The sequence below is a fragment of the Topomyia yanbarensis genome, chromosome 2 (genome assembly GCF_030247195.1).
Source record: "Topomyia yanbarensis strain Yona2022 chromosome 2, ASM3024719v1, whole genome shotgun sequence".
Classification (NCBI taxonomy): Eukaryota; Metazoa; Arthropoda; class Insecta; order Diptera; family Culicidae; genus Topomyia; species Topomyia yanbarensis.
The window spans coordinates 52,353,510-52,376,833 of NC_080671.1; the positions used below are offsets into that span (position 1 = coordinate 52,353,510).

Consider the following 23,324-nt stretch of genomic DNA (forward strand, 5'->3'; position numbering starts at 1 on the left):
AATAAAACCAAAAGTTACTCAAGATTTGATTCTAAACTGTGAAGCCATGGACCATTTTTTTAAAAATTACTTCTCCACGGGTTTTTAAAGATCATTAAAATTCGGGTAGTATATCTATTCTTATTCAGTTTACAAAAAAAAAAAAACGGAAATTTATTTGGCTTAGGAAAAGAAGCTGGACCCTTCGGGCCATTTTGCTGGCTACGCTTTTGCAACGACGCTTCCTCACCCATCTCCGGATTTAAACCCAACTCAATATTTGTGGTTCTATGTTGGAACATTTTGGGGATAATCTCGAGCGAAAAATTCAGGAGCAAATAATTGCCACCAAGGAACAAGTAAACCAGTTATCACAGAGAAAAGATGAAAATTCCACCAGAAACAACTCAGACGTTAATGCTAGTGATGAAGAACAGAGTGTAATGTGTCCGTGCTGGAAGTTATTACACGGTCTCAGTATTTTCGATTTGAAGCACGAGCATTTTGTTGGCATCTGTTTGATGTCTTTATTAACCCTCAAAAAGGCAAGCTATTGTGAGTCATTACTCCCAAGACACAATGAAATTGACAGCTTCTTTTTTGTCGTTTTATCAGTGAGGGAATCGAAAACCCGAAAATGCTCGAACATTTGCATTTAAAATTACAAGTTTATTGAAACTAGAGAACTGTAACTAGCGGGGCCTCTGCCTTTTTGAGGGTAAACAAAGTTTCCTTCAAGTACACAATAAAATGAAATTTATTAAATATGCCATGTTAGACGCGGAGGTCGAAAAAACAAATAAAGATCAGGTTTGAAATTTATATTCGAAAATTTACGCGTTTTGCTAGTATCTGTTTCTTAATTCATTCCCTGTACGGACAATTTCCGTGCCTAGTGTATGAATTGTCTAGAGAACCGAGCAAGTGCAACTTATGTTCTCCAGATGTGGTTGTCTGGACATGCTAGAGATAACAAAATTGGATTCCAGCTATCAAGACTGATTTTTGTTACCGACGTTCTTGTTCCCAAACAACTTAGCATGGAAGATTAACAGGTCGATAAGCAAGTTGTTAAGTGCATATCCTTGGACGCCCACCAACCATCAACTCGATACGCAAAACCGAAAATGAGACAAGTTAGACGTGCTAAATGTGTGTCCAATTTATATTAACGTTAATGTGGGACCTGCGTGGGCTTTCGTATTTTCTTGCTATGCTGTTCAGTTCAGCAGTTCTGATGAAAATCCTACCACTACCCACCACCTCGTTATTTGCTGGGACATTTCAACGTTTTCTCCGAGTTGATCAAATTTGGTGTTGGTGTTTTTGTTGACACACCTGACATTTTGAACATGATTGGCGGCAAATGTCAAAAGTCGTATTCTCTGCTATGGTATCATAGACGTGGGTAGTTTGGTAGCATTACCAGTTCAATTGGAGGATGGAGTTTGCCGATAATAAATACTTTTACGTAATACTTGTTCCTTTGTATACAGAAAGTGATAATTACTGTTACTCGTTTAGCTTTCTACGAATGCTAAGTAGCACCTTGTTATTATTTAGATAGTATTATTCTATACAATAGAAGATTGCGTGATGCTTAGTTAAATATATACATTCCGTTTCAATAATGTAAGAAATTATTTGAAGCGAACAGATGCACATCATTAAATTAAAAGAATGCGTCAACACATCCGTGCATAATTACGTTTTCAAGAGAGAGAGCGAACCGCAATGGGAAAAAGTCAAGAGCCACGAAGCTCTGCCGCTCTAGAGACATCTACTTTTTCTGCACTGGTTGCTGCAGAAACTTCATCAAGCCGGAATCGGGTACCCGGTGAGTAAATCTAGGTTAAAGGCTGAGAAGCCTTTAGAAAGCGAGGCAAGCGGCAAAAGAAAAAAAAAGTTTAATATCATACACATCAAGCCCTGCAGCATTTCAATTACAACTTTATCCGTATCGCACGGCGCAATTTCACATTGATTAAAGCTAGCCTTAGGTTGTTTATGAGAAGGACAGGAAGGACAATTTCTAGGCATGTTTTGTTCAACGACAGCGCTGTTCATTTTTCCAAATTTATTTGGTTCGTTGGCGTTCTTTAGAAAAAAACAATATTTTTCTTTTCGATGTTGATATCGAGTGGAGATCTCGTGCTTCTATATTGTATCGTCCATACCCAAGCCACATATTTTGTAGTGAAAGAATGTTAACAACTAATAATAAAACGTGTAATAATCCAGCTGCGGTGAACATATTCTCAACTGTTTTATCACCAAAAAAGCCCCAAAGTGGAGTCCATTTGTAACATCTCACGATAATCACGAATTTTCATCCAACAACCCTTCGAAATGTCAAAGAAGACACAAGATTGAACAATCGGCAAAGGATACGGCAAATTTTAACTCGGTACTTAGAACTTCAGAAGCCTGCTAAAACCTCCCAGCTTGCGCGAGAGCTACAAAAAGTGGACTCATCATCAAGTTCGATGGTCAGATACAGTAGAAGGCGCAGTAAACCCAATTACAAACACCTCGTTCAAGTATAACATTTACTACAGTGGCGGCGAGAAGGTAGAATATGGAGTGAGGTTTTAAACACATTCTAAACGTCTAAAAGTCGGCTATCTGTGATTTTATTTTTCGTCAGTAACATGCGTTCAAATAGACATACGCTGGAAATCACTGGCTCATTACAGCCATCTATTCAAATGTTTGCTACATGTAGGGCAATGGTAGCACTCCAGCTACATATTTTCGATAACTGCGCAACCAACAAACGTTCGCTTAATGTATTTCAGTTATACATTTTGGTTTAAAATGGCAGTGGCAGGTGTTTACACACATTTCGAATACGATCCTAAACGTTTGTTATCTGTGATAAAATGTACCAAGTAAAGCAGTTAATTCCCTCAACGTCAGCAACTGATAGGAGACGAGAAAGCCAAGTACTGAAATCAACGTTGAACCCTATCTGTTCGACCCCGCAATTCGCGTGGGACGGTGGAATTTGTACGGACTGAAGTAGCCGGTTTCCTGCTACCGGAAATGTAAATGAAATGGAAAATTGAGCAGCGAACTTTCACCTTTCGTTTCCGGGAAAATTGTACTTGCCACGGGTTCGGGTTCGGTGCCGGTAGTAGCGGAGCACCCGCCCACACTTTCACTCTTTGACAGGCCATCATTGCGTGCGTCGCAGCGAAGGATACGATCCGTAAAAATTAAGTAATTTAGTTGATTGAGTTTCACGGCACCGCCCCGTCCCATCCGTACAGTTGCTGGGAAGAACGCGTTTTGCATTATTTTGTAATTTCAGAATAGTAAGTTATTGATTCCGCGGACGGAAAAGGACGTAATTTGTATTTTTTTAAATAAGTGCAATCGATGCCGCCAACCTTGTTTGCGTTGAGGAAATTTGATTGCATATTGGCAGCCTGTGTGTAACGCTGTGAGAACACTTGGTTGCTGGGTAGGTAGTTGAAAAAATATGGAAATCAACTGTTGCTGTTGTTCACTGCGAACATGTGTTGCAGGAATGTAATGGAACCACCATACGATCCAATAAAGTATAGTTAACCAGAATTACAGATTCGGTTTTATGAGAATCTACACTGATGATATGCCTTATTGTTGTTTTACGTTTAAGCTGGAGATTTATTTTTGTTGCTTAGTCATCGTTGATTAGAAAACTGAACATTTAATCTCCAACATAAATTGCACAATAACTATAGAAGACACCATGGGACAAGATCATAAACCATTATTGCCCAACTTATTTTTCACGCGCATCACAAATTGTGTTTTCCGATCGAAGAAAAATTATGTGGTCATTCCAGTAAAATTATTTTTGTACTCAAAGTAGCTGATATAATAAGGAGCAACCAGTGAAAATTTAAGATTGATCGGGTAAGCGGTTCCCGAGATATCGTGATCGCCGCGGATGAACTTTTCAACAAAATACAACTCCAAGATAATCGAGTTTTACTGTCGGTGCAGCGAGTCAACGGTCTAGCGTATCAAACACTACGCACCGCCTACGAGTGCTCAAAGGGTAGCAGTCTATGAATAGATGTAACTCAAGTTGTAGTATTCCGATCTTAATGAAACTTTGAGAAAATTTTCCTCAGCGTATGTAGTTTCAGAGTATCTAATTTACAAAAATTCGATTTTTTCATCCTAACAAAAATGTGTAACCCCTTAAGGGGTGTACCCCATTTGGTATAAATACGTTAGGTATACGGACGTGAGTGATAAAAGCGTAAATGTTTGAACATTTTAGATTTGGTAGAATTACGCTAAGGTTAGAGCCTCTATAATAAAAAAAAAGATTAATTGTGACATTCCGCCAAGTCGCCCAAAAAGTTTTGAATTTTGTAAAAAAAATTGTGATTCAACTTGTTTTTTCTATCTTTGATAGTACTTCTAACGAACTGTTTTGCTTTTTTAAATAAAATTTGCAGAAAATCTTCTAAAAGATCACGAACTTAGCTCATTTTATCGCCACAACTTTGTATAAAACCCCTTAAGGTATGAATAACGCACATAAACTTAGATTAGTTCTTACATACATCTATGGTGCATACATAATGTCCAAGAAGAAAATTTGTGCTCTTGAAGCTCATGGAAGAAAGAATGATGCATTTTATTATTTATTCAACGAATATAAGAATATTGTTGGTTCAATATTAATTATCTTCTATATTATTAAGTTCAATGATTATATTCTTGAGGCCATCGAAATAGAACTACGGGAACTGTCTGATACGAGAGAGAGTTTATTTGTGTACTGTGACGAGGTATCGAAACGAAAAAGATATCGTCACAAATGTAAAATCTGAAGCCTAAGCCTGATGCTGTACATAACACTGCCAGTTTCCATAGGCTCCAAAACTTAATATTTGTTCATTATTTGGCTTTTTGAATATTTGGATGCAACTGTATTGGTTATACATAAAATAGGCTTGAAATGTGCTTGTAACAAACTGTTGACTTAAATCAAGGGATTCTTTCCTCATCTCGTCCATGGAAAAAAATAGGAAAAAACCCCTGCAGCTGCAAAGGACAAATATGTCGCATGGTATTTTTCATTTTGGAGTATCTCGTTAAACTCGAAAAAACAAGTGTAGGATTGATATCTCTATAATAACGAATGCCTTGCGATCACTTATATTTTTGTAAATTATGCCTATCGTCCATTATGCCTACCGTACATTATGTCAGCCGTCCATTATGCCTAACGTATATTATGCCTAATGCACTTATGTCTAGCGTATGTATGCCTAACGTACTTATGCCTAACGTATTTATCCCAAACGTCGCGGACCCCCCCCCCCCTTAAGGGAAAATTGATTGAAAACAAAACATAAACACTGGTTTAACCACTCTAACTTCTCTATACATATTCTGCAAGAGTATATGAACAATATTAACTCGTTGATAATGCCTGTTCAGCGCTATTAATTGAGTAATAGGAATTATTCTTAGCGCCTACTATATATAGTTGGGCAATAATGGGATAATTTGGATCCTACAATTTACGAATAAAATTAACATTTTGTACATCTAACTAACTGTGCTAACTTCGATTTGAGTTTTCCCGTAGTCACAATAAGAAATTATGAAGGAAATAATGCATTTAATGCTATAACTGATGAAGGTTTGAGCTTCGCTTATTATTCATATCATTTTTAGAGCGAAAATTCTCAAGATTCACATAAGTTTTACCATTCATCAAGTAAGTGAAGTCGTGATCCTCGAATTCTCCTATTTTATATGAAATACCCTAATCGAGAGGCACAAAAAACCCATTTTGTATCTTTAAACTACAAGCTAAATACTTACTAAACATTTTCTTCTTATAACGTTTTGCTCTAAAATAATACGATACTTACGAATGACTGCGCACAGTAGGACGAGATCAAAAATGCCGGAAATTGATATTTACGACGAAACTGTTATTTATAGCTCTTCGATGTCTTCTTCTTTATTTTTTGAATATAATGGTGGCAAATTTTAACTTAGGGGGTATATAATCAGATAAAACAAAATAACTTTTTCATGTATTTTTTTAGTATCTAAGGGAAGTGTGTAGAGGAACTTATTTTGAGAAACTTTTTCGAAGATGCAAAATATCTAGCTCATAACAGAAAAAAACATAAAGTGAAACACATCTACATAGGGACCATCCATAAATGACGTAGAATTATATGGGGGAGGGGGGAGTTTTGTATTTTGTGATGATGTGTGACGACAGGGAAGTAGGGGGTCATGTCATGCTGCGTAGCTTTTTTTTAAAGAGGAATAGGGTTGACCTGCTGTCACGACAACCTTACCCGTTTCATCTAACTAACAACGCTTTTTAATTTTTTTTTGATTTTTTACGGGGACAAGAGGGGTAGGGTTGCTGTCAAGCTACGCAATTATCGGGGGGGGGGGGGGGGGGTTGGAGGTTCGTGACGAAATGCTACGATGGGGGAGGGGGGTGTTAAAAATCCCTCAAAATGCTAAGTCATTTATGGATGATCCCATATTCATATTTTTCAATTTTTTACTTTATCTTTAAGAGTCTACAGTTTTCCAGGTAGTTGCAGTTACACGTATTATCTTTTTGTTCAGCAATGTATGTCCCATTCGTACATAGGGGAGACTAGTAAGGGTTTATGAGCTATAGAACTGTAGAACTATAGAATAATTATTTTTTGCTGAAAACCAGGTCAATTTTGTACATTTTTTTCTATGGCGACTTTTTCTGATCTCTTACGGTATTGTGTATAAACGGCTCTGCGCAAAAGTACATGAAAGGCCCGAATTACCAGTTCACCCTAAAAACGATTTTTCAAAAAAAAAATTATTCAAGTAATTATCAAGTAATAATCCACACCACATTTCTAGCGTGTTTTTTGGAAAGGGCCAATACGTATACTGCGAAAATTCACTTTGAGAGGAAATACAGGACAAACCATCAATCGCCGATTATAATTCAGAGTAACAGACGAAAGAGAAAACCTTTCTCTTTCATAAAATGTGGATGTTACGGTTTGTCCGGAATGTTCTCTCAAAGTGAATTTTGACAGCATTCTTATGGGCCCTTCTCAAAAAAAAACACGCGAGATTTAATAGTCAATCAAATTCCCATCATTTTCGAAGGTGTCCGGCCATTAGGCCGAAGGTCATTCGACCGAATAAACATTAGCTCGAGTGGACATTAGGCCGAATGGACAGCCGGCCGAATGGACAGTCGGCCGAATGGACAGTCGGCCGAATGGACAGTTGGCCGAATGGACATTAGGCCGATTGGGCGTTAGGCCGAATGCACATTATGCCGAATGAGCATTAGGCAAAGAAATGGAAAGGAAATCGATGCTTAGCCAGTGGAGCATTCGGGCTTCTCGGTCTGACTTAAATTTTCATAGCTTGATTAAACGAATCTCTTAATGTTTTACTGCCAGGAAAAAATCAGTTCTTTCGAATTTATGCTGTATGTGTAATTTTCTTAGCAATATGTACATATACTATTCGAATTGCGTTTTGCCTACGCTGTTCCAATTACCAAACACGCCAAACTGGTGTGAATTTGGCGCAAACTCGGTCATTTTTTCCTTTTCGGTCCGATCGTGACCGCTGGCGCTGCATCATACAAAGAACAAGGTTTGTATTTGACTCTCTAAATTTCCTTCGCACCACATATTATGCGCTGTGGTTGAGGTTTCGCAACAGTGCTGGAAAAAGCTGGAGGTTGATCCAATTCCACGACGTTATGAAAACCCCATTTCTCCACAGGTTCGAACCATTCCGCCAGTAAGTGATCACCTTTCAAAAATGCATTTTAATAATTACGAATATAAACCTTATTTCCTTCTTTTTATCATGAGCTCTTCTTTCGAATTATATTAAATGCAAAATATTCTATCCAGCCAGCTCTATTAAATAATTACCAGTTTTATTATTATGGGATGTAACGAAGTTCTAAACAGGACGACTTATTGAATATACGTAAACCTACTGTACCATCAGTTTCCACACTACTTTGGTTCTTAAGCGAAATCATGGTAATATGGCTTTGCCGCATAACCGAGACCGAGCGACGGGGTCACCGATACGCCATTAGAAGCGACGGCCCATTGCAAGCAAACCTATGATCCACTAGTTTTTAAAGTTTGAAAAATTGCAAAAATTCACCCTTTATTGAAATCTGATCATTGTTTTAAATCTTGTGTTCAATTCCAGCTACACTTTTTGGCTCTCTATTTGGTTCAAACGGCATTGTGTCCATTCGGCCTAATGACCATTCGGCCTAGTGTCCTTCGGCCAAAAAATCCACTATCATTTTTGAATACAAATTACAGTGGGACACACTGTAATACAAAAAATGAAGGCACTTTATTCAAAGTTTTTCTAAGTATTCCTTTTTGATTTCTCTGTGAATTATATACCTATCGATAAGGTGTATATTGTTGAATTAGGGGATAATAAGTTTATTTGTTACTGCCTGCTGCTTTGCGAAGCCCCTAAAGTTAAAGTAAAAAATCCAAAAAACATTCATAAATCCTGGAAACGAAGAGATAGCGAGCTGGAATGTTCCGCAAAAAAAATGTGTTTTTAAAACATCCGAAATATTCGAAAAATGTCAAAAATTAAATAAAAAAGTTATAGCAAACATTTTTTTACAAAAAGCTCTTTTTAAGGAAGTATATCTCGCTTTTTTGAGAAGGGCCAATAAGTATGCTGTCAAAATTCACTTTGAGAGGATATTCTGGATAAACCATTAATCGCCGATTATAAATCACAGCAACAGACGAAAGAGAAAACTTTGCTCTTTCATAAAATGTTAACATCCACTCTTGGCGAGTTACGGTTTGTCCAGAATTTCCTCTCAAAGTGAATTTTGACAGTATGCTTATTTGCCCTTTCTCAAAAAACAACGCGAGATTCATCTGAGTCCCTTTATATTTGTATTCATATTTTTTATTTTTTGTTCAGAGATAGACATTTTACATATTCGTAAAGTTTCCCAAAATTAGTTCCTCTACAAACTTTCCATAGATACCGCAACATTTAAACAATGAATGAAAAACGTTATTGTTTTCATCTGACTTTATGCCCCATTCAATTAAAATTTGACGCCATTATATTAAAGCACACAAAAAAAAGAAAATTTTACCGAAGATATTGAAAAACAGCAAGCCGAGAAAAACGCTGTTCAAGATTTACATTTTCATTGAGCCTTATGGATGGGACAACCATGTTTTGGTATTTTTTCGATATTTTCTAAACAAAGCTGATAATCTTATTTGTGCATTATGCTGCCGTTCTATATATAATTGTCCCATGTATGTAGGGAATCCCATAGAACATGGGACAATTAAGCTTATAACGGCAGTATGATTCAGTGGTGATACAGAATACAATCCAACAGATATCTCATTTTCGACAAAAATCCATATGGGACTCTTATACTTTTATGGTCAGTGCTATAACTGTTAGTTTCGTTACAAATATCAATGACCGGTTTTTTTATTCGTGCAGCGTAACGATTGGGTAAATGGGCAGGACTTTAGAAAGTTTAGTTTCAACAACGCTAACAAAGGAAGAAAAACGATTAAAAATTTTATTGTTTGTCTTTAGAAGGCCAGATATCTTACAATGAGAAATTTATTTCTAAACATGTATTGGGTCATAGCTGCTAGTCCATTTTACACTTTCTCAAAACACAAAAGACGAAATCTAGTTCAATTAGATTTTAATTTCTCAACCTACCAACTACATTATCCCGACGTTTCCGCTCGAGAGCTGGCACTATTATGCAGTAACGTTACTGTCAGGCTTCGTATCAAGTATGCATGAGCCCGCCTCGTGCTCGTATGGAGGTTGATCCAAACTATAATGGACCATGGAACAGAACTAAATTATTCATAAATGCGCCTAACTTTTTCTGCACTGGAAAATCTTATTGCTGTCACTGCATTTCACGGGCCGTTCCGTCAAGCGGTATTGTGCCTGTATTTTTCCCGAATGTTGTATGCATCCCCATTTGCGACAATGGCGTTGTCAAGTGAATGAAATATGTGCCGCCGTGGCGTAACATGCCCAAAGGCGCAAATATTTATGTCAGTCTTCGGTCGGATCGAGCTGCTAGCTGGAAGGCTGACACATTTTCTAGTCTGTATGTACACTTGGTAACCTGCATCATCAGCAGGCATCCGGAGTGCAGTGGATTGGCGTGACGCGAGGTGGAATATGAATGGGATGCAATGAAGCAAGTAATCGCCGCTTTACTGTTTTCTTGAGCAGCGCCGGGCCAGCAGATTTTCTCTTCATTATGTCAACAACCAGTGAAGTGGGTGGTTTACGTAATGTGTATGCAAATTGTCGATGTTTTTATTCTTACGTATTAAAATAGAAATCTGGCCCGGAGCGAAATTCTTTTTGATGTGATTATAATATGGTTAGAGCTCTGTCGCGAGGCTTATTTTAATTAGTTTAATATATAGGATTAAATGCTGACAAGCCGTAAGCGTATCTATTTAAAGGTATGCTTAATAGCACGTCAACTGGCGGTGATTTTTATAGCTTATTTTATAATTAATCAAATCCAAATTAGTTGTTTTCAACGCATCCCAACACGTGTATAAATCTGATTCGTTGAGATGAATGCAGATATAGGGTTGACCCCATTAGGCATACCTACATGCATATGGTCGTTAGGGATGTGTATTATATACGTTAGGCATAATGGTCGTTAAGCATATAGTTTAAATACCTTTCTTGGCCTGAGTGTCCTTCTGCGATTAGTCGAAAAGATGTTCCTGATCAACAAAAACGTGAATACAAAAAAAATCTTGAAAAGTTTCTTTTTGTCAGAGTAGTGTGACTTATGTTCATGATTTCAGGATCTCAGTTACCATTTTCATTATTTCTATTGACTACTTAGAGTGATTTGTGTTCGGGATTTTAGGATCATAGTCTCGATTTTTTATGTTTTAATCACGAGTAGTGTAATTTATTTTCATGATTTGAGGATCTTAGCTACATTTATCATAATTTATATGCACGTTATCGTGATATTTTATTCTTGAGCTCATGTTCGAATTTGACACGTGCAGTAATGTAGGAATCAGAATATATTGGCTCAAATGGCACGTTCCCCGTACATAGTCGGGGATTTGTGCCTTGCCGTGTGTTTTCATCATTTCCTGAGCGGAAGGAAAGGACAAGGAGGTGTGGGGAAGTAGACTTGGAAGGGTGGGAAAAACAGCACAAAACAAAAAATAAACAACAGGTAAATTAAACTCACAAGTAGTTCAACTTGCCTGCGAATAAGCCTAAAGATCTTTACCACATTGGATAAGAAACTTTAGTATGTCTCTGAGTTTCAGTCGACCAAACATGGTTTCGTCTATATAAGGACGGCTGAAGACTCGTAATCGCAATTGCGCTAGCGCTGGGCAGTTGCATATCAGATGATATGAAGTTCCGTAGTCGGATTCACAAAGATCACATGAAAAAGACTCAGCGCGCTGAATAGTTGCCATGTGATAATTGAGTTTGCAGTGGCCGGTTAAAGCCCTGGTCAGCATGCCGCAGTGGAGCTTCGAAAAATGTAAGAGATTTTTCGAAACCACTGGGCATGGTTGTTCTAGAAACGCCTTTGTTTGGCGACACGTTTGTAGATTTCTCCAATAATTGCGGTGCTCGGACGAAGCCCAGGACCGTATTTTTCCCTTATCCAACTTGTCGAAATTGGCAGCGCGGGCTCAGGACCAATGAAGTCAATCGCTGAACCTGCCCTGGCCAATTCGTCAGCCCATTCATTTCCAGTAATACCGCAATGTCCGGGCACCCAGACAAGGTAGATAGTGTTGACAATGCTTAGTTCTTCGATTTGGGTTCGGCACGCGATCACTAGCTTGGACCGGGATTTGTCTGAGCTAAGGGCCTTGATTGCAGCCTGACTATCGGAGCAGAAGTTTATAACTCTGCCGGACAAACTCAGTTGAAGGGCCGATTGCACCCCGCACATAATCGCAAAGATTTCTGCTTGGAATACAGTACAGTATCTACCTAGTGAGTGAGATTGTTCCAGTCTCATTTCACGACAGTAGACACCAGCACCAGCACGTCCCTCCATCAGAGAACCGTCAGTGTAACAAACCACTTGCGTTTGTTGTTGTCTTTCCATAAAGCCAGACAACCACTCCTCTCGAGAGGGAATCTTAATATGGAATGTCCTGTAAGGAAAACTACAAGTGAGTGTAATATCGCTGGGAGCAAGAATATCTTCACCCCATGTAACCATTTGTGACCACAAACGTGTATGACTGGTAGCAAGATCAACATGATTACTGTTCCAAAGCCCAGTAACCTGCAGTCTGTATGCACATGATAGTGCTTCTTGTTTTAAGTGTATGTGTAATGGTTTGATATTTAGAAGTGCCTCAAGAGCAGCAGTCGGAGTCGTGGTGAAAGCACCAGTCAACGCCATGAGCGCCATTCTTTGCAGATGGTTTAGCTTTGACTGGACTGTCACCACCTCTCCCCTCTGCCACCACACAAGGCATCCGTATGACAGTATTGGACGTACAATTGTCGTGTAAATCCAATAGATGTATTTAGGTTTGAGACCCCAGGTCTTTCCAAAAGTTCGTCTGCACTGCCCGAAGGCCATGCACGCTTTCTTGACTCTGAACTCAATGTGAGCAGACCAATTCAGTTTGGAATCCAATATGACTCCAACGTATTTGACTTGATCTGCACACAGCAGCTCAGAATCAAAGAACTGCAAGGGACGAACCCCGGTTGTTATTCGCTTCTTCGTGAAAAGAACCATTGAAGTTTTGCTTGGGTTAACTGATAGTTTAACTTGTCGACACCACTGTTCGACAGCTCTTAATGCCTGTTGCATCAAGTCAAAGATTGTTCCGATGCAAAATCCAGTAATTAGTATTTGGTAATCGTCAGCAAACCCGTAGGTTGGAAATCCAAGCTCATTGAGTTTCTTCAACAAGCCGTCAGCTACTAAGTTCCATAACAAAGGTGACAGAACGCCGCCCTGAGGACAACCGCAAATACTCAACTTCCGTATCTCAGCCTGTCGCAGTGACGAGCAAAGCATGCGGTTACTAAGCATTGCGTTTATCCAACCTGAGATACATGCAGGTATCCCATGACCGCGCGTCGCTTCCAGAATAGACTGGAAGGACACATTGTCAAAAGCACCCTCAATATCTAGGAATACACCCAAGCTAGATTGCTTGAGCGAGAAGGCTTTCTCAATGTTGTAAACAACATCGTGAAGCAGAGTGATCGTGGATTTCCCACACTGATATGCATGTTGCATTTTGTGCAGTGGATATTCAACTAAACTAACGTTCCTGATGTGATGATCGATTATCCGTTCCAAAGCTTTCAGAAGAAAAGAACTTAAGCTGATTGGCCTAAAACTCTTGGCTTCTTCATAGCTTGAGCGCCCCCCTTTGGGAATAAATCTAACAGTTATTTCTCGCCATGCTTTCGGGATATACCCGGTAGCAAGACTGGAAAGCAAAATCTTTTTCAAGACATGTTTAAGAATATCAAATCCCTTTTGCAGTAGCACGGGAAGTATCCCATCTTTTCCGGGTGATTTGTATGGAGCAAAGCTGTCAACTGCCCACTTGACCGATTCAGTGAAAACCAATGTGCGTGCTAGCGCCCACGAGTCCGAATCACCAGAATGAGATCTGTGAACATTGATCAACTCCGGATCGATACAACCTGGAAAGTGTGTATCGAAGAGACAATTAAGAACATCTTTTTCGTCTGTCACATAAACACCATCTCTGGTTTTCAAGGAGTTCATCTGAAAATCATTCGATTTGGAGAGAATTTTATTTAATCTGCTAGCCTTGTTCAGACTAGAGACATTAGTGCATAGGCTTTGCCAGCCAGCCCGTTCTGCAGATCTAAGACATTTCTTATATGCACTACGAGCTGACCTGAAAGCCCTGGAGTCATCACGCTGACGCCGGTTCCAAGCTCTTCTCATAACTTTCTTCATTCTATCAAGCTCAGCCCTCCACCAAGGGGTTCCCCTAGTCGATTTAACAGTACGAAGTGGACAAGCTTCTTCGTAGGATGCTAATATGAATGAGTTTGTCGTATCCACGACGTCATCTAAGTCGTCTAGTTGACTAATTGTTGGAAAATATCCATGAAATTTAGTCGCTAAGTTTTCCAAAAAGAGGTCCCAGTTTGTAGGCTTAGGATTACGATATGTCACCACATTGAAGGTGACATCAAAATGCTCGAAAAATATATATTTATGATCGGATAGAGACGGTTCAGTTTCATTTGGAACCTGCCAATTTCCCAGTTCATGCAAAATTCTATCAGAGCAAAGTGTTATGTCTAACACCTCCTCCCTCCCAGACCTCGCAAAAGTTGGTCGGTTTCCCACATTCAGAATATGGAGATTTGTACTACTTATGTACTCCATCAGTTCAGAGCCTCTCAGATTGATGTCTGAGCTGCCCCAAATGATGTGATGAGCATTCGCATCACTGCCGATAATGAGCGGAAGCCCATTTCTGCTACAATATGATACAACGCTTTTGAAATCATCAGAAGGAGATGATTCGTTATGCGGTAGGTATGCTGAACAGTATATATATTTTTTGTCTACGTTTCCGACAGTCAATGTAACTGTGACAACACAGATATCGCGAGTTGTGAGCTCCGATATGAGACACGCGTCAATAGCCTTATTTGCAAGAATGCAAGCACGAGGCATTTCACGTGGGTTAGTCATGCCTGTCTTGTTGTAAGCAATGAAGGCAGTGTTAAGTAACTTTCCAAAATAGAAGTTTCCTTTATGGAAATACGGTTCTTGAACCAATGCTATGGAAGCTTTACCTTCCTGCATGAGTCGAGATAAATTCATAGTTGCTGTACGTTTATGTTGGAGATTGACTTGTGCTATTCTAACCATTGTTGATTAGAGAACTGTACATTTCATCTCCAACACAAATTGCACAACAACTAGAGGACACCAAGCGAGTTGGGATGTTAACGCATTTAGCGAGCCATATCAGGTTTAAATGGGACATGATCATTTGATTCCCACGATTTGCGAAGAAAATAATGGTCCACTGTGTCAGAGATTCGCATAATACAGCAAGGGCAAAACCCAAAATGCTCCGTGCGCGACTGGCATATTTTAGACCCTCCAATCATTAAGTCCTCGGCACTTTTTTTATCTCTTGACGTCAAGTAAAGTTGACGAAAAAGCTCTACTCTGACCCAACACCGCGGTCGTCAACTTCAAATTTTGTTCAATAAAACCCAACTTTCCTGACGTGGAATGCCTTCTGAAGGTGAAAGTGGAACTTAGGCTTAAGAAAGTCGCCTATCTTCAGTATCATCATCTCCGCAATGCAGTATTGATAGCTTTAAATACTTTACTCCAAGCCGAACGTTTCGCTTTACAGAAAACTTAAAGCACGTGGTTGAAAGTGATAACGTTGGAATTAAGATTCCTGTGTAATGGGTGTTCAAAAATAAATGAGAATGATTTTTTTTTTTTATTTCAATTATAGAGGTTTTAACCTTAAGGTCATTCGCCTCTTCGGGTTAGAAAAATCTCTTAAGAAAAATTTCTAACCCTATGTGCGGGGTCGGGAATCGAACCCAGGTGCGCTGCGTACAAGGCAATCGATTTACCAACTACGCTACGCCCACCCCCCATTGAGAATGAGAATGATTTCAATACCTTTCTGTAATTAAAGTAAGGAGCGTAATTTTTCCTCTCCAAGAGAATTGCTCTCTGAAGTCCCTAGAAATGGGTGGCATGTTTCATTTCGCTCGGGTGCTGTCAGTTCAATCGAAGATGCCGTCGAAATAGCAAGCATTCCGCGAGCGTGTTGTACGGTTTTACGAAATGCAAGGTCATCGTGGAAAAAAAGTTCACGGTAGACCGATTTCGAGACGAAAACGTGCCCGTAAGTACATAGTTCACCGGATCCTGGCATCCCTGAGCGTGAGCGGAAGGCCGGTAGCGGCGGTCCAGCGAAGATAATGACGAGGAAGAAGAAGGAAGCGTTGAAAAAGCTGTTCGAAAACAAGGACGGAACGAGTTTGCGTGACGCCGGCCGAAAAGTTGTGCTGTACATCGCCATATCAGACAGAGGGATTTCAAAGCCGTAGTTCAAGCCGAGCGGTCTGGCTATCAATAAACAAGTGTACCAGGAGGAGTGTGTTGAGAACTTTCTTCTGCCGTTCTTAAAGGAGCATCATGCGGATGGGAAGTACGTCTTCTGGCCGGACAAGGCGTCTTCCTATTACACCAAGAAGACGCTGGATTATCTTGAGCAGAAAAGACGTGCTGAAAGAAAGGAACCCAACCAACTTGCCCGAGTGCCGTCCCATTGACAATGTTTTCGGCTCCCTCAGTGTACAAAAATAATTGGTGGGCTAAGGATACGAAGCAGTTGACCACCAGGATCCGGAGTTGTATACGGAAGATGAACGTCAGTGCCGTCCAGCACTCTTGTAAGAGCATCGCGACTAAGTTGCGTCATACGGCTGACCAGGGCCCTTCTCCAATATTCATTGACGTTTTTTGAAGAATAAACATTTTTAATAAAAAATACTGAATTCTTAATTTTTTTTTAACTACATAAAAATTTTAGTTTTTGTTGAACACCCGTCGTTTTTTATTTTATTACACGACCCAAAAAATGCACTTCTTCACCTTCAATTCAAAAAAATATTGCATCCTTTGTCACTCGTTTCCTTAGTTTCATGGAAACATAAATAGGACAGTAAATGGCAGTAAAGCAGGCCATCTCCTTGAAGCTGTGCTAGAATGGTAGTGTGAATAAGATCGATTGTCATCGAGAAGACAACACCACGTCGTCCCGTAAGAATTGATGTCTCCTCGCTGCCGAAAGGAGTTCCGCAATAACACAAAGTTGCCGTTGTTCAAACAAGGCCAAACCAATCGTGCATTCAGTATAATCTCTGATTGGAATGTTGGGTCACGTTAGGTTTTTGGTGTTCTTGGAAGCATTGGAAACTTCTGGTTTGACCACAAATGACAAATACCAAAGGCTGTTTGCCTTCGACTTTGTGTCAGCGCTTTCTTTAGCTGTTATATTTGGCGGCTCCTCTAGAGAATAAAAATTAGTCCTTAGTCTGTTTGTAGATTTTAGGAGCAGTAACAGATGCCCCCACAAGGGGATCATCAGAGTCGCACTCTTCCTGAACTAAGAGAGCATCGCGATTTGTCGTGATGAATGGTGTCGTTATCTTTAGTATTTATGCAAAAGAGTGCTTGGAGCATGCATGAATGCTTCAGATTAGTCGGATACTGATTGTATGCGGGGCATGGTAATTGATCATGCGGACTCTTCCGCATAGGCACGCAATTCAAGAGTCATCCTAATGATTCTCTGCACACTTGTCACACTGGGCCTTATTGCTACAATGCCCCATTTTCTTGTGATTAGAGCGATGCATGACGCAGTACAAACAACCTATAAGACAGGCCAATCTTGTCGAACAAATCATAAATTGGCACCAAAGATCACATAATACGAGTTAGAAAGTACATACAATCTTGCCCTTTCGTTTGTTATGGCCATTCAAAATCTGTGGTCACTAAAGCAAGACGCTCTTGAAACAACCAACCCCTTGCTTTAGTACATTAGAATCACTGACGACACCGTCGATCTCAACGTTGTGGACGGAAATGTAGACGCGGTAGTCTTTCATTAAAAACTTGTCATCGGTGATATCATTTGCTTACTTTAGACAGAATATCACATTCTGAACGTATCTAGGCGGATTTAGAAATATCCGTGACGGATATGCATTCTTTCGAAATCTTTAGAACACTTAGCGGATTATCTTTGATCCGAAAAAAGAACAGACGTGGTCCGACTGATGCTAATATATACGGTTTAAAACAGCTAATCGAAGCTTCGATGATGAATCTTGTTCAACATCTCAGCTGGACCTTTTTCAGGGGAGTTCATTTATGTATGGACTTGGAGCTTTTTCGAATTACAAATATGTTTATGGTATTTTAAGATGCACCCAATATAAGAATCGCGACGACGATAATGATTGAAGTTGCTACTGTGTGCAAGTTTTTTACGGTTCTGGACGTAAAATGAATCAACAGCCAAAGCAAACAATACTACGTCAGCACCATTATCCAACACCAGCTCTTTCTCCCAGGAAAAGTGCAAAAACAACCTTTGCGAAGTTTATATAGCAAGATAATCTAAAATCAATTTCGATCCAGTTGTTTACAGAGCAATCATTCATTGCGAGTGTCCTTTCATTTCGATTTTCCTTTGTGTATTTGGTGCGAACTAAACTTTCTATGTGGTAAGGTAATGTGCCTATTTTCAACTTATTGCTATTATCACTTTGAAGCCGTCGATTAGAACAGCATCTGTTTATAACGATGGTTAATTACTAGGCCAACAAACTGGACGCGCGATTCGAGTTTTCACTGCGCTTAGCGCAAGAATTTCTTCAGGTTATTTTTGTAATTATACTGATTCTACGGAACGAAGCTAAGATATTGATACCAGTCGCATTTCATTTCCCGAGTGATTAATGAAATAGTGCGCCATCCTCCCAAAAAGTGTCAAAATAAGCTCATTATCATTACACTATATACATTTGTACTTAGGTCCTAGGTCAACCAACAAACTGGTATAGACTAGAGTTTTTGCACTTGATGGACTGTTGTGAGGGGGTATTGCTTCTAGGTCACATTCCCGTTGTGAGACGAAAAGGTAATGGAAAGGCTGTCAATGTGTATTTTGTCCGTTATGCGTTTTAGTGGATGCTGAGTGTCAGATGTAGGAGGGTGTAATTATTTCTCTTAGTTTGTAAAATTGTTATTATAAGCTGTTTTCTGGAAACATGCTCTGCCCATCATACACTCAAATATACGTTATATCTAAAGCCTACTCCAGTGCGAAAGCGAACACACACCTCTTTGGTTGAGAGTTACACAATACATTCTCACTTACTGAACCGAATACTTGAATGCACTGGTTAATCACAAAACCACCGAAGAACACTTGTACGAATGAATAATATATTAGAGCTTTAAATGAATCTGTTATTGATATTTCCGTCTCAAGCAAGTATACATTAACCGTGGTTAGAACAAATTTCACGGTGCTATCACCACACCCTATTGGTCGTAATAATGCAAACACATCACCGTCATCACAGTGGCACATATTATCACAATCTACACCGTGCTAAAAATAGAAGCAATCTTCTGCATTAGTTATAGCATATTACATACAACACCGAGGGAAAATCATACAAACACATAGTGCCTTTTGTGTTACACTGTTTACGTTTCGCATCCGCATGGGGACACGGCTGCTAGCTGTGAAGAACTAGACAAGCGAGGAAAGTGTATAGTTTACCTGCATCGTTTTATCCAACATGAAATTACAGCCACTGCTCCGAATATGATGACACCAAATGTACACCAGAGTGCACCCTGGAAAAGGAAAGGAAAAGCAAACTGTAATTTATCCAGCGAATTGTGCATGTCATGAGTACTATTACGCAGTGCGACACGGTATTAAATCTTTAAAATGTATTGCACTGTAATGTAATTATTTGGGCTTTACCTGTAGTTTTGGAAGTAGTTTAGCTTAGAATGATCAAATTTGCAATGAAAATTCGAAGATCGAGAAAAATTTAAAGCTGGTATTTTTTTTTGCGCGATGCGAGCCTAACTGGGTTAGTACCAATCCATTTCTAGTTTATCGGCATGTTTGTGTTGAACACTGGAAAGGAACGTCCCAGTGATGTTTTTGTAAATAGTTTTAGTAGGCTTTCAACCTGAGATACATGTAACTCTGTAAGATGGAAATGTACAATGGCAGATATTGCATCCAAGTTTATCATAGAAAAAAAATGTTACGTGAGAACATTAATTCGACGAAAAAGGTGTCAATTTAAAATTGCATTATGTGTTGCCAAACTACAATGGCATAAAAAGTGAGTAGATAATTAAGGCGACCCTTTCAAACTTGCGGTTTTTTCAAGTTTGACCAAAATTAACCAAATTTTGCCTAGTTTTTCTTTAGAGTATTTTGTTTACACCCGTCAAGTTATGTAGTTGTCAGTGAGATTCTGATCGGGATAGAAAAAACTCAGCAAACTCATTGCGTTTTGGTAAAACTGATGAATATACATCATTCGACTGTCTCAAATGTCCCAAGAGTTGGACGAAAATCAGGAACAACTTACAAACAAATCGAGGGAGTGTTGATTGCTCATTTCAAATGGAATCCCAGCATTTCGACATGGGGCTTGGCCAAAAAACTTGATGTTTCGTAAAGTTTCGTCCAGAGATCCAAGAAACGTACAAGCTATTGATTCGCAAAAATCGGAACGAACGCTTGCAAGGTATTGCTGAAACGGAAACTCTACGTCATTTGTGATGAGACCTAAATCAAAGCGGATTTAAAGCTGTCTAAACTCATATTCCGAAAAGGAAACTGAGGCTCAATGTTTGATTGGGATGGAAAAAAAATCACTAATAGATTGCAGTTGTGAATTACTTCTTTCTGAATCCCCTCTAGTGAGTGATCGTAAGAAAATAAAAGAGAAATAGTGCTATAAGTTTGCGAACTGACTAGTTTAATTGAATATTGTACAAAGTAATTTTGGAAGCATATTGTTTGATCACTACATTGACTATCAACTGTTTTAAGCATTACGAGCGCTGTTGAAAAATTGTGGGAATAGGATCTTGTAACTGATCTCTTAATCGAGATCCCATAGTTGTCAAATAACATAAATTTCAAACAAAACAACTACATGATTTATTATGCGCTCTTTTTCGAAGAGATGTTCCGAAATATGGATTAGAGTCAATTATTAGAATGAGTAGATAAGTTTGAATTGTCAAAAAAACATAAACTTGGTCACCGAAAAATTGCTTAAATTTCAATTTGCTGAAATCGCATTTTTGCGAATGCGTAGAGTTGAGGCAAAAACTCAATATCGACATTAGTTTTCGAACGCTCGGTTGAGACACAAGTGTTTTGCCAGTCCGTGCAGTGTATAGCGACAAAGAATAGTGCTAATTTTCGTTCAAGGTTATCTTGCGCACTCTCCGCCTCGTTGAGGTTTCAGTATTTTTTCCCTTCTTTTGTGTTTCTGTTTCTGAGTACCGTTAGCCGGCCAGTGACCAGTGAAGCAGTGTTCTTCTAGTAAGCCATCTGGATCCCGTTACATACACAAGGTATTATTTTACGTTTCCCCTTCTTGGTTCTCCTACTGACGTGCACTAGGCAATGGGTCCGTGCAAAAATGACTTCTCCTGACGGCGGTTCATCTCAAGGTGAGATGGACGTTGAAACAAAATCGGCTTCCCGGCTCAAAGTATATCCAAGCTCGGCCACCTTCGTGATCTTCTTCCGGACCAAAGACAAAAAGTGTTTGATTCTGTTGCAGATTTCTCGAATTCTGACGGATCGGTACTCGGCCGTGACAGAAATATAGAAAATTCGCCCTGATAAACTTCGGGTGGTTGTAAACAGTTTAACCCAGGCAAACGATATTGCTGGCTATGAGTCCTTTACGAAGGAGTACAGGGTGTATATACCTGCTAACAGGGTTGAAGTATGTGGCGTCGTTTCCGATTCGAGTCTGAGTTGCGAGGACCTGCTGAAATATGGGACTGGCTGTTTCAAAGATTCCATGCTTCAGCTAGTGAAGATACTGGAGTGCAAACGTTTGCATTCAGCATCAGTTGCAGCTGACGGGAAGAAAATATACGTCAACAGACTCTTATCGGGTGACCTTCGCCGGGCTCTGCCCTGCGCAATTACCTCCTCTTTGACAAGGTTCGTCTACCTGTTCGCCTCTTTGTGCCGCGGGTCATGAACTGCAAACAATTGGGACACACAGCCTCCGATTGTAGCAATAAGGACCGTTGTGGGAAATGCGGTGGGAATCATGAGGATGATTCCTGTGGAAGAGATGTCGAAAATTGACTACTGTGGGGGAATCTGTGGCGTTCTCTTCAGGGACGCTCTTAGCGATCTTTTGCAGGAATGCTTAAGATAGCTACGCCACCGGCCTCTACGAACATCTATACCAACTTGTCTACTGACGAAGGCGACTGTGATGAACCCCAGGAGGAAACATTTTCTGATATGCCTAGAAGCAATAGAAAAAGGAAGAACATTTCCTCTCCCAAGCTTCGTCGTAAAAGGCCAGAAGGTGTCTCTTCACGGCCCACCTAAAATAACTACTCAAGGAAGCACTGGTGCAAAACCGAAACAAGTCGCTCCCGGTCTCAGAAACCTGAGCTCAGAAAAGGAGTTCCCTGCACTTCCAGGAACATCAAAAACCCCAAGTGTTTCCATACTCAGCCAGAGAAAGAAACCAGCGCTGGCTTAATAAATTTCTCTGACATTGTGAACCGTATTTTACAGCACTAAATATTTCTGACCCTCTTAAAAAGCATCTTGATAAGCTTTCTTCCCGCAGTAAAATCGTTTTTGATGCAGTTTACTGCGAAATGGCCTCTCCTTTCAGTGATTGTATCCTTTCATAGCTAATTCATCGAACGAGGTCACGGATTTAATCATTGTTCTACAGTGGAATTGCAGAAGCATTATCCCGAAAATCGATTTCTTTAAAATCTTACCAAATAATTTGAAATGCGATACATTTGCACTATGCGAGACATGATTTACTTCAGAAATAACCCTACACTTCCACGATTTTAATATTATTCGCTTGGAGAAGACTCTTACAGAGGAGTACTTTTGGGGATCAAAAAGTGCTATTCTTTCAATCGGATCGACCTCCCCTCGCCACCAGGCATTGAAGTTGTCGCTTGCCAAACCAGAATTAAAGGCAAAGACCTTTGCATTGCTTCCAGCTACATCCTCCCTAGAGCCTCAGTTCGCCACCGACGGCTTTGCGATATTGCGGAACTCCTCCCCGCACCGAGGCTAATTTTAGGTGACTTTAACTCCCACGGTACGGAATGGGGTTGCCTTCATGACGATAATCGATCTACCTAATCCATGAGTTTTGCGACAACTTCAATATGACTATTTTGAACACGGGTGAAATGACACGGGTGAAATGACACGGATTCCTGCCCCTCCAGCGCGTCCGAGCGCCTTAGATCTGTCCCTCTGCTCGACATCGCTGCGGTTAGATTGCATGTGGAAGGTAGTCTCTGATCCCCACGACAGTGACCACCTGCTAACGGTTCAAGGCCACCGAATACAATCAATGTTTCGTATGACCTCTTACGAAATATTGATTGGAAGAGCTACGCGTCCGCGATATCCAGAAAA

At 39.8% G+C, this 23,324-nt stretch overlaps 1 protein-coding gene across 3 annotated transcripts in view; it reads right to left on the reverse strand.

Moving 5' to 3' along the window:
* LOC131684952 (uncharacterized) overlaps positions 1–23,324 on the reverse strand; it is a 160,816-nt gene that overhangs the window by 84,311 nt on the left and 53,181 nt on the right. For 2 of the 3 annotated variants that reach the window (XM_058968247.1, XM_058968246.1), the window contains one exon: positions 19,413–19,489. In XM_058968247.1, the coding sequence (XP_058824230.1) occupies positions 19,413–19,489 (77 nt within the window). Of the gene's footprint in view, positions 1–19,412; positions 19,490–23,324 lie in introns of those variants that run through there. The other variant, XM_058968245.1, reaches the window with a different exon arrangement.